The 12889-nt window shown below is 42.9% G+C and overlaps 2 protein-coding genes across 4 annotated transcripts in view; both read right to left on the bottom strand.

Annotated features, from left to right (window-relative positions):
* Positions 1–12889, bottom strand: part of PSRC1 (proline and serine rich coiled-coil 1) — a 909216-nt gene that overhangs the window by 882716 nt on the left and 13611 nt on the right. The window lies entirely within an intron of this gene.
* Positions 2737–4833, bottom strand: LOC122805790 (loricrin-like). Its single transcript, XM_044076056.1, has 2 exons — positions 4471–4833; positions 2737–4338 (listed from the first exon to the last, which is right to left on the bottom strand). Exons 1-2 carry the CDS (start codon positions 4831–4833, stop codon positions 2737–2739), a joined length of 1965 nt encoding a protein of 654 aa, XP_043931991.1.

The raw sequence follows: 12889 nt of genomic DNA, 5'->3' as shown, positions 1-12889 counted from the left end.
CAGCGTTCCATTATTTTGGATAGTGGAGATAGAAGGGCAATAGGCCGAAAATTGGAGAGTTCGTTAGAGTTACCTCCTTTATGGAAGGGAATGATATGGGAGATTTTCCAACAGGATGGGATTTTGGATTCAGTTATAGTTCTGTTTATTAAGATGGAGACTGGGTAGGCTATTTCAGTTGCAGCTAGTTGCAGATATTCAGCTGGAAGCTTGTCGGCAGAAGGGGTGCATGGTTTGAGTTTAGACAGTAGTTTACGTATATAGGTTGTGGAGACGGTGTTAAACTTTAGCATGTGGGTGCTGTTATGAGTGGGGGTAATTTGGAGGGATAAGGGGGGAGTCAAGGTGCTTGCCAGTGAGGCGACTGTTTGAGAGAAGAAGTTGTTGAAAGTGTTGGCTATTATGTTAGGTTGGGTCTGTGCTAGGCTAGCTGGGGTAGGTGTTTTGGTGTTCCCTGGATGGAGTAGTTTGTTTATTCCTGACCAAAATTGTTTTGGGTTTTGGTTTTGGTTTTGTTGATATTGAAAGTGGCAGTTTTTCTTATCCAGATAGGTAAGTTTCTTTGTTTTGTTTCTCAGGTGTTTGAAGTTTTGATGGTCAGTAGGGTTTTTTGTGGACCTCCATTTAGTCCATAATTTATTTCTAGCTCGCATAGTTTGTTTAGTTGTTTTCGAGAGCCATGGGGCTGCTTTGGAACTTACTCTAATTAAGCGGGATGGGGCATGATGGTTTAGAATTTGTAGGAAGGTATTGTTAAAATGGGTTACTGCTTCATCTATTGGGAGGTATTTTAGAGTTGACCAGTTATATTCCCTGAGTTCATTTTGAAAGGATGCTAGGTTGAAATCTGTTTTGTTGTATTTGGTACGATAAGTAGTTAGCTTGGGATTGTTGTATTTTTGTTTAGTGATAAAGGTAAGGAGGTGGTCGCTGATATTGTCAGGGAGTATTCCTGTTTTATAGCAGAGGGGATTGTTGTTGGTCAGTATCCAGTCTAGAATGGTTTGTTTGTGGGTGGATTTATGTATTCTAGTAGGGGAGTTAATGGTTTGATGAAAGTTAAAGAGATTTAGGTGAATGGTGGGTTTGGGAGATATACAGGAGTTCCAGTCAATATTGAAATCACCTTCCTCACAGCCGTCTTACTTTATGCTGATGACATGGTCTTAACTCACTTAAACCTGACCTCACTGGCCATCAGCTGACTTCTTTTCTCTGACTTCTTTTCTCTTATCAAAAGGCTTTATAACAGAAAGCTAATTCTGAACAGTTTCAAAACTAAAAGAAAGCGGTTTGGTACCTCCCCTAAATGGCAGAATAACTCGCAATCACTTCTTATCCACGATCATCTTGCCAACCCCACTGATCAAGTCATCCCCTTCAAATACCCTGGTATGTGGCTTGATCCCACACTGAACATTTAACTTCAAATAAATAAAAATACAAAACAAAAAAAAAAAAAAAATTCCCTCCTACCCTTGCCATATGAAAGTTCTCCCTTTCTCTCCAAACCAACCAGGAATGCCATAGGGAAAGGCAGTCTTTTAGAATTTCTTGAGTATGGTCTCTTCACCAGCCAAGGAAAACTCCTCCACCATCCAAACTATAAGCAACTCTGCTGATACAATAATGTTAATGAATGATGGTAGTGAATCGACCTTAATAAAGCTAGTTGGCTACCCTTCCAACAATGTGCCAAACTACTTCTTCGATCCCAACTCTATGAGCTCCTCATAGACCACTCCTGTCCTTCACCTCGCTTCCACCCAATTCAGATGACCCCCAGCTAATTGCAATCTAAGAAGTCTTGGCTACTCTACTCTATCCATCCCAGTCCCTAAACTCTGGGAATCCCTCACTACTGATCTCACCTTGTACCCCTCATTCCATGCTCACCTTAAATGACAATCGCAAGTCTGACTCAAGCTACAAAGGCACTCTGTCTGGACACATCATCTACCCCTCCACACTGAGATCACCTAATTCCCCCCCCACACCCCCCTTCACCAGGCAGGCACCTTTGTTTTCCTGCCATTATTTCCCTGCACTGACATGTGACGGCTCTTCTGTGTTGCACATTCTCTGTGTGTCCTTGACTTACGTTTGTATCTTTTACACTTTGTGTTCCATCCCTTCACTATCTCATTCTCTCCCTCTTCTTCCCTCCTTACTCTAATCACCCTTCCCGTCAGCCCCTACACCGTGCGCTTCATTACACCCTTTCCCGTCAGCCCCTACACCGTGCGCTTCATTACACCCTTTCCCGTCAGCCCCTACACCGTGCGCTTCATTACACCCTTTCCCGTCAGCCCCTACACCGTGCGCTTCATTAACCCTTTCCCGTCAGCCCCTCCACCGTGCGCTTCATTACATCCTTTCCCGTCAGCCCCTCCACCGTGCGCTTCATTACATCCTTTCCCGTCAGCCCCTACACCGTGCGCTTCATTACATCCTTTCCCGTCAGCCCCTACACTGTGCGCTTCATTACATCCTTTCCCGTCAGCCCCTACACCGTGCGCTTCATTACATCCTTTCCCGTCAGCCCCTACACCGTGCGCTTCATTACATCCTTTCCCATCAGCCCCTCCTTTCCCATCACCCCCTACACTGTGTGCTTTATTACATCCTTTCCCGTCACCCCCTACACTGTGTGCTTTATTACTTCCTTTCCCGTCACCCACTACACTGTGTGCTTTATTACATCCTTTCCCATCACCCCCTACACTGTTTGCATTATTAGATCCTTTCCCCATCACCCCCTACACTGTGTGCTTTATTACATCCTTTCCCATCATCCCCTACACTGTGTGCTTTATTACATCCTTTCCTATCAGCCCCTCCTTTCCCATCACCCCCTACACTGTGTGCTTTATTAGATCCTTTCCCGTCACCCCCTACACTGTGTGCTTTATTACTTCCTTTCCCGTCACCCACTACACTGTGTGCTTTATTACATCCTTTCCCATCACCCCCTACACTGTTTGCATTATTAGATCCTTTCCCATCACCCCCTACACTGTGTGCTTTATTACATCCTTTCCCATCATCCCCTACACTGTGTGCTTTATTACTTCCTTTCCCGTCACCCCCTACACTGTGTGCTTTATTACTTCCTTTCCCGTCACCCCTTACACTGTGTGCTTTATTACTTCCTTTCCCGTCACCCCCTACACTGTGTGCTTTATTAGATCCTTTCCCGTCACCCCCTACACTGTGTGCTTTATTAGATCCTTTCCCGTCACCCCCTACACTGTGTGCTTTATTAGATCCTTTCCCATTAGCCCCTACACTGTGTGCTTTATTAGATCCTTTCCCATCAGCCCCTACACTGTGTGCTTTATTAGATCCTTTCCCATCAGCCCCTCCACTGTGTGCTTTATTACATCCTTTCCCATCAGCCCCTACACTGTGTGCTTTATTAGATCCTTTCCCATCACCCCCTACACTGTGTGCTTTATTACTTCCTTTCCCGTCACCCCCTACACTGTGTGCTTTATTAGATCCTTTCCCGTCAGCCCCTACACTGTGTGCTTTATTAGATCCTTTCCCGTCACCCCCTACACTGTGTGCTTTATTAGATCCTTTCCCGTCAGCCCCTACACTGTGTGCTTTATTACTTCCTTTCCCGTCAGCCCCTACACTGTGTGCTTTATTAGATCCTTTCCCATCGGCCCCTACACTGTGTGCTTTATTAGATCCTTTCCCATCGGCCCCTACACTGTGTGCTTTATTAGATCCTTTCCCATCGGCCCCTACACTGTGTGCTTTATTAGATCCTTTCCCATCGGCCCCTACACTGTGTGCTTTATTAGATCCTTTCTCGTCGGCCCCTACACTGTGTGCTTTATTAGATCCTTTCCCGTCAGCACCTACACTGTGTGCTTCATTAGATCCTTTCCCATCAGCACCTACACTGTGTGCTTCATTACATCCTTTCCCATCAGCCCCTACACTGTGTGCTTCATTACATCCTTTCCCATCAGCCCCTACACTGTGTGCTTCATTACATCCTTTCCCATCAGCCCCTACACTGTGTGCTTCATTACATCCTTTCCCATCAGCCCCTACACTTTGTGCTTCATTACATCCTTTCCCATCAGCCCCTACACTGTGTGCTTTATTACATCCTTTCCCATCACCCCCTACACTGTGTGCTTCATTACATCCTTTCCTATCAGCCCCTCCTTTCCCATCACCCCCTACACTGTGTGCTTCATTACATCCTTTCCCATCACCCCCTACACTGTGTGCTTCATTACATTCTTTCCTATCAGCCCCTCCTTTCCCATCACCCCCTACACTGTGTGCTTCATTACATCCTTTCCCATCACCCCTACACTGTGTGCTTCATTACATCCTTTCCCATCACCCCCTACACTGTGCGCTTCATTACATCCTTTCCCATCACCCCCTACACTGTGTGCGTCATTACATCCTTTCCCATCACCCCTACACTGTGTGCTTTATTACATCCTTTCCCATCACCCCTACACTGTGTGCTTTATTACATCCTTTCCCATCATCCCCTACACTGTGTGCTTTATTAGATCCTTTCCCAACAGCCCCTACACTGTGTGCTTTATCAGATCCTTTCCCAACAGCCCCTACACTGTGTGCTTTATCAGATCCTTTCCCATCAGCCCCTACACTGTGTGCTTTATCAGATCCTTTCCCATCAGCCCCTACACTGTGTGCTTTATTAGATCCTTTCCCATCAGCCCCTACACTGTGTGCTTTATTAGATCCTTTCCCATCAGCCCCTACACTGTGTGCTTTATTAGATCCTTTCCCATCAGCCCCATACACTGTGTGCTTTATTAGATCCTTTCCCATCAGCCCCTACACTGTGTGCTTTATTAGATCCTTTCCCATCAGCCCCTACACTGTGTGCTTTATTAGATCCTTTCCCATCAGCCCCTACACTGTGTGCTTTATTAGATCCTTTCCCATCAGCCTCTACACTGTGTGCTTTATTAGATCCTTTCCCATCACCCCCTCCACTGTGCGCTTTATTAGATCCTTTCCCATCACCCCTACACTGTGTGCTTTATTATATCCTTTCCTATCAGCCCCTCCTTTCCCATCACCCCCTACACTGTGTGCTTTATTACATCCTTTCCTGTCAGCCCCTACACTGTGTGCTTTATTACTTCCTTTCCTGTCACCCCCTACACTGTGTGCTTTATTACTTCCTTTCCTGTCACCCCCTACACTGTGTGCTTTATTACATTACGGTCATTGATTCATTGTTGTCTTCACACAATATTTTGTTTGTATTCACAATGCTCCTTGTTAGCTTGTCTACTAACATTTATATTTGTTTAGGTTGAGACTGAAAAAGGTCTGTTTGATTCAGGTCAGTAGCTGGGGTAGGCACGGACTTGAATCAATATAGCCCTAGTCACACCCCTTTCTTAGAACACTGCTCCTCGTCTTTCTGTAACTGCCCCCCCCCATGTCATGCATTCTCATACAGTCCCTATATACCTAATTTATAAACCTTTCAGAAACACCAATTAGGAACATGCACAAGTCTGGTAAAACAGAGAACATCATATGTATATATATTTTTTTATTTAACACACACACCATTTTTGAACTTGCAGTATCTTGGGAAGAAGAACTGTCTGGGATATTGCTAATGGTATCTTTTAAACAGACTTCCCAGTACTTGCACTTAACAATGATGACTGCGAATGTATCAAATACAAGCCTGGAACCCATTATTACCTGTACTTGTGATAAATGCAGTTACTACAGTAAGGGTACTTGTTGGTACTTGTTGGTATTAGGAGTACAAGCCTGGAACCCATTATTACCTGTACTTGTGATAAATGCAGTTACTACAGTCAGGGTACTTGTTGGTATCAGGAGTACAAGCCTGGGACCCATTATTACCTGTACTTGTGATAAATGCAGTTACTATAGTCAGGGTACTTGTTGGTATCAGGAGTACAAGCCTGGGACCCATTATTACCTGTACTTGTGATAAATGCAGTTACTACAGTCAGGGTACTTGTTGGTATTAGGAGTACAAGCCTGGGACCCATTATTACCTGTACTTGTGATAAATGCAGTTACTACAGTAAGGGTACTTGTTGGTATTAGGAGTACAAGCCTGGGACCCATTATTACCTGTACTTGTGATAAATGCAGTTACTATAGTCAGGGTACTTGTTGGTATTAGGAGTACAAGCCTGGGACCCATTATTACCTGTACTTGTGATAAATGCAATTACTACAGTAAGGGTACTTGTTGGTATTAGGAGTACAAGCCTGGGACCCATTATTACCTGTACTTGTGATAAATGCAATTACTACAGTAAGGGTACTTGTTGGTATTAGGAGTACAAGCCTGGGACCCATTATTACCTGTACTTGCGATAAATGCAGTTACTATAGTCAGGGTACTTGTTGGTATTAGGAGTACAAGCCTGGGACCCATTATTACCTGTACTTGTGATAAATGCAATTACTACAGTAAGGGTACTTGTTGGTATTAGGAGTACAATAGGAGTAACTTTTGGTATTTTGACTATAATGAGTACTTTTCTTGGAATGACTGATCTCCTCGTACAACATGTACATTTTTGGATAGTGATCTCTCTTCCTTTTCTGAAAGGGATTTCAACAAAATGTATATTTAAAGGCAGTAGTTAAAAAAACAGGTCTGAACCTAGAGCTTTAAGTAATACATTACTTAGAGCTCAATCAATACATCGACTTTATTAACCATAACACATTAGAGCTCAATCAATTTATCGACTTTATTAACCATAACACATTACTTAGATTTAACCATAACACATTACTTAGAGCTCAATCAATTTATCGACTTTAACCATAAACACATTACTTGGAACTCAATGCATCGACTTTATTAACCATAACACATTACTTAGAGTTCAGTCAATGTATCTACTTTATTAACCATAATAACAATATCATGTTTTTATAGACCTCGACTTAACTGTTGATGGGCACCTCTTGTGAACATGGTACATCCATCCCCTCTACCACACTAAATGTTTGTTCTCACCCCACTGAGTTTTCTTCCTGCAAGCCAATTGCTCAATATTATTACATAAAGAACACTTATCTACGTTGTCTGTCACTTCACTAACTTTGACCACCTTATTAGACCAATTGCTATAACTACATTTCATGTACACCCCATACATATTTCCAAGTTCTCACCTCTGCCTTAAACATACCTTCACATGCCTGTGTAGAATTTTTTATTTGACAACTGCACCGGTTTTAAAACAGCAAGGCTACAGACCAATCAGGAAAACACAATCAGTAAGTTTTCAGCCTGCAGCCCCTAACTCGAATAGATTTGCTACAGCACACTTCTGCCACAAGCGTGCAGTCAGAAAACCCTCTTACTGTAAAAATGCGGGTTTTAGAGCTCAAGCACAGGGAAACCACACAGTGTAGATACTACTGTCCTGTAAAACTAGCAAATATAACGTAATTAGCAGCAGAGGAAAAAGTTTAGTTTTGAAACTCTTATTAAAGTTTTGAAAATGTAACAAGTAATAAAAGATTCTTGTGAAATATAGTTAAAATATAATCAGCAAAGGTACAAAATGGTAGTTATTTTCATTCTGTTAGCAGTGATTGGCTTTTGATGTAGTAGATTCTCCGGAAATGTCAGGCAAAGTAGAGAAACCAAGAGCAACTCTGATGTACTTTGCGAGTTCCTTTCAAACATTCCTTCGACTCTTCCTTTACTCTGATATCAGTGAAGAAAACAAAGCCAATAATTTACTCCTTGAAAGACCCTGCAATGGAATATTCCCATATTTTAAAACTGTGAAATGACAGTCCCCATAGCTACCGGGCTTATATTTATTTGCCCATTTACCGTAACTGCTATGAAATGGTGGTTCCCACAACGAACGGGTTCACATTTATTTGCCCAGTTATCACAACTGCTGTGAAAGCACAGTCTCCATAGCTACCGAGCTTCACTTATTTGCCCAGTTACCACAACTACTGGATCTTTACTAAAGGAGAGCGCTGCTCATGTGCTGCTGTTGCTCTCTTGTTACAACACTATGTGTGTGTGTGGGGGGTTTGTTTGTTTGGGAAGTTGTCTTCACAGAGGAAGACAAGCTTGTGTTATGCATCATAGTCCCAAGGTGCAGCACAGTTCAAAATAATAATAAAATAAAGGTGAAATGGGGGCTTGGGGGGACAGAGGGGCTTGGCTTTGTAAAAAAAAAAAAAAAAAAAAAAAAAAAACAATTCTACGATATTTAACTTTGTGCTACGTTTGTTCATAACTGTACAGGCTGGTAAATATGTCCTATCAGCCTGCATGCACTTGAGTTGGCAGTTGTGGGCAATATCTGGTGAGGAATTATAATTCCGGCTCAGAAGTGTCAAGGACTCGTAATGGATTCTAGCTACTGCTAGTGTTCTCTTCCATCTGATTGTTTACCGACTAAAGTGTTTTTTTTTTGGATGTTCAGTTCTGGGTAATGGTAATATAGACTTGTAGTTACGCATTTAGTCATAATTTTCTGAACTTTTTGAATTGTAGGATCATAGCCTATGGACTATTCTCAGGTACAATCACAACGGGTATAACTTGGCTTGAAAATGTCGACTTCAGTGCTCATATCACATTGGCATTTAGTTCACTTAGGACAATACAGAAAGTTTCCTAGAACAGACTGTGTCTCTAGCTGCACTGAAAACTTATTTAATTTCAGATATTTTTCTAAAGTTTGCTGGATTGAGGTTAACCCCACCAGTAACGAGGTAGGGGAAAGGTCTGCGGCAAGGGCCATTACAACAGTTGACTGTACATTGTTGGAGACCTGTAGCCTATGCTACGGGACCCAGCACGTACACAATGTTGAGCCTCTGATGAATGATATACAATCGGGGTGGTGGGGCATTAGCAGAGACAGTGTGTGGCTGAGGCGCCATAGAGGCAGAGACAGTGTGTGGCTGAGGCGCCATAGAGCATAATAGTGCAAGATGTCCATATAAAATCAGTTTTATGTGCCTTTCCATGACACACAAAGCCCTGCATAGTCACAGACACGGTTTATGAATCTGGACCCAAGATTTCTTTATTTCAGAGCATGAGGAATTCTCCAAAATACTGCAATCTCAGAGACAGCATGTAAATGTGGGTTCATATTAAAACACCGAACGTTGAAAACAGCGAACGGTGTTTCATCGACACATATTCAGCGAACGCTGAAAATGTTGAAACCACAGCGATTGAAATATCTGTTCCACCCCCCCAAAAAACAAACACTTCGAAACACATACCCCAACCATAATTATACCCCCCCCCAAAACCAGTAAACAACTAATACACATATGCACGTAACCCAACCATACATCTAACGAAAAAAAAATACAGTAAACATTTTAAAACATATGCACTTACCTTAACCCGCACCCTAACCCTAAGGTCAGTAACTCTCGCACATTTACATAAACAATTCCAAATACACTTACCTTAACCCTAATCCTACCCCCCAAAACAAAAGTAAACAGCTGAAACCACATACACACGTAACTCAACCATACATCGTACGCAAAATAAAAAACAGTAAACACTTGCATACATATACACTTATCTTAACCCTCACCCTAACCCTAAAGTCAGTAACTGTTGCACAATCATGCTCGGGAGCTATACCGGACAAGGGACCACACTACACTCCAGAACAGGCAAAGCAAGAAGCAGTCAAGCGACTTCTTTCTCAGGGAAAGAATTCACCGAACAACCGCTTCGCTGTTTTGCCTTTTCGCCCTACATGTGTCGATGAAAATGCATTCGACAAAATGCATTTTTGTCTTTCTAATAAGAACCCTGTAAATGCATGCAGGAATGTGGGGCTGCAGCCCTCCTCTCTGTCAGTGGGGTAGGGGAAAAACTCCATTCTAAAAATGTATTTTATGGAACTGCAAGTTTTACTGTTTTATTTTCAGATCACAATTTAACAGTGACTTCCTATACTCTGGAACAAGCTACCCATCTATGTCAAGTAAATTTCTTCATTGGCACTCAAGAAAAATCTTGATGAGTGGATGGGAAATAGGAAATACACCCCGGGGATCACTTCTGTCTCTCTGCTGGACAGTGGCACAGGAAAATAACTTTCTTGGGTGGCGTAAGCTATGGAACCTTGCTGGCTAGGCTTATGTAGGCCCTTGGGCCGATAGCCTAGTACCTACCTACGAACAGCTGTACTTGTTATTAGTGTGAAACATTTACATATCAGTGCCTAATCATGCAGCTGTCTTACTCACATAGGTTCATAGAGTAGTACTAGGCTAAATGCCCTTATGGCATTTTAAGACTAGCCAATTACCTCCGTCTGAATCAAACCCTGCACCTTGTGTCTGTAAGGCAACACCTCAACCATTATGCCAACCTCCCACCCTGCAACTATAAGAAGCACACACACACACACACACACACACACACACTTCACTCTACAGAGGACACCATACTGAGTGGTATATCGCCATTTTCCAAATATCCCAGACCACTACCTGAATACGTAACTTCCTCAGAATCTCACAGTTAAGCAAATAGAGGACAAGGGAATAAACCCTGTACTAAAGGAAACAGCTTGGTAACTCATATCACAAACTCGTTTCTCCAACACATTGTGTTAACTACCAGCTAAAATTTAATGCAATTGTTTTTACATTGCTTGGCTGTATTTGTGTTTTGCTAGCTATGTTTTCACTGAATGCGTCATTACTACGTGTTGAGTTCAGAAAGGGTCATATATCTGAAGCAAGAAAATGCACTTTTAAGTGCGTTTTGTTCTTTCTGCAAGTCGATTAGATTAAGCGGTTTGTGTGTATGTATGTCTGACTACATATGGAAGGCATCATCGTGAATGCAGAGATACTGAAAAAAAAAGAAGTTGCAAAATACTCGATGTTACTGGAATACACTCAGGAAATAAGTGCCAAGCTGCAACTCCCTACAAACTCCACAGTTGTGTATCAGGAGGTGTAAGGGAAACTCCACAGTAAAACACACACAGCAGTTCCACAAACTCTAGGGATTGCAAGCAATCAGCAGTCTCATTCCTACACTGCACAGTTACTCATACAATGCACACCTAATACGCACACCCTACAGGCACACTGCAACCTGTCACTTATAAAGCACACAGATGCATAGCAAAATTCACTATTATTCCCTACTGACTCTCACAATTCTAACTTCCAATACTGGTCAATCTGAATTCCACATATTCCCACTGTAGTTTATTGGCCTTTTGGGCAGTCTTTCCATCTCTTTCAACTTTCTGGTTTAAAAGCCCGCATTTGTGCTCATTTCCCGCCTTTCCTGTAACTAGTCTAGTCCAGATACAGATTTGCTGTATCCAGGACTGTTTGTAAGCTTCTGAACAGTGCCAAAGTCTGCTCTTCAACTTTTCCCTTAGATCTGCTAGTTCTTTCCTCTACTGCACCTTTACTAGTTTATTAGTGTAGCACTTTACCAGACTACTTGTAGCAATTATTGTAGTACACAAAAGTGCTACCAGCACTAAACTTTCTACAAGGAAACAGCTCCGGTACTTATTAATGCCCACCCCTCCCGGCATGTCTAAAGGTCAGTTCCCTGTGCTTTATTCTATTGACCTGGTGAACTTGGACATCCTGAGGCAATGTAGTAACTGCCTCATGTACACAGACAACCCTCTCCTCTTACCTCCCAACACTCAGACTTGAGAGAGATGCACTTATATATCCATATTGAAAGCCACACACTCTCCAGTCAAGACCGGAATAGCTTGTAAAGAGGAGAAGGTTAACACTTGCACCACACCACATGGAACACATAGCCCTCCAAAACACACACCAGCACCGACTTCACATAAAAACACAAACCACACACCCACCTTTGTGGAGGCTCTCAAAATTCTACCCAAACAGCAGAGACCTCCACGGCAGAAATGCACTCAACCACCACAACACAAAACTAATCATAAGACACTTAACTCTCCTAAACAGTGTGCCACTCAACCAAAGCCCCTAAGGCAAAACAGCATGCCCAGCACACTAGTCATAGGTGACATGATAGTGAGGCACACTGATGTCCCACTCACTAGGTTAAATAAGGAGAAAGTAACAGTCAGCTGCCTGTCAGATGCCAGAATCCGCCACATAATGTATGCACTCAGGTTCATCAACAGGTACAAATATGACTCTGTCATTGTACATGTGGGTGTGAATGACCTGAGACTTACCTCCCTGGACTACATGAAAAAAAGAGACATGGAGGAGTTCTCGGATTATGTAGCCCAGGCGGGTATGACCCTAGCCCTGAGCAGCACCCTATCACCCAGAAGAATACCACAGTACAAGCAGAAAATGATTGATTTCAATAACTGGTTAAGTTTCTGGTGTCATTCTAAGGGGATCCATTATCTGTCTGCCTGGGATGACATGACTGACAGACCTTGAGGCTTTGCCAGAGATGGCCTGCATCTGCCATCCCTGGACTTCCGGATACTGGCCAAGGCTCTTGCCACCCTCAGTGTTTTTTTAGGCGGTATTTAAAAGACCAAATTACCACCGTAACAGCTACTAACTAAATTTGAGGGTCATGTGCTCAACACGAAGTCTAAATTTCAAAATGCACTAAAACGGAGAACATCGACATTGTGCTGTAACAGAGACCTGGTTCAAGGCAGCAGAAAGCACCACTGCACTACCAGGGTATAACTCATTCCACACCTTTTGACTCCAGAACTTGGACCGAAGCTCCAAAGGCGGTGGTGCTTCCATATTCATAAAGGATGCGCACAGCTCCAGACTGGTAGCCCAACATAACGCATACTTCAGGTGCAGCTAACACTGAGTAAGAATGATTCGGGTTGTAGCCTGC

This window comes from Protopterus annectens, chromosome 7.part0 (assembly GCF_019279795.1).
Source record: "Protopterus annectens isolate FY-2018-M chromosome 7.part0, PAN1.0, whole genome shotgun sequence".
Classification (NCBI taxonomy): Eukaryota; Metazoa; Chordata; order Ceratodontiformes; family Protopteridae; genus Protopterus; species Protopterus annectens.
The sequence above is the reverse complement of the archived record's forward strand: the minus strand, read 5'-3'. Positions and strand labels throughout refer to the sequence as shown.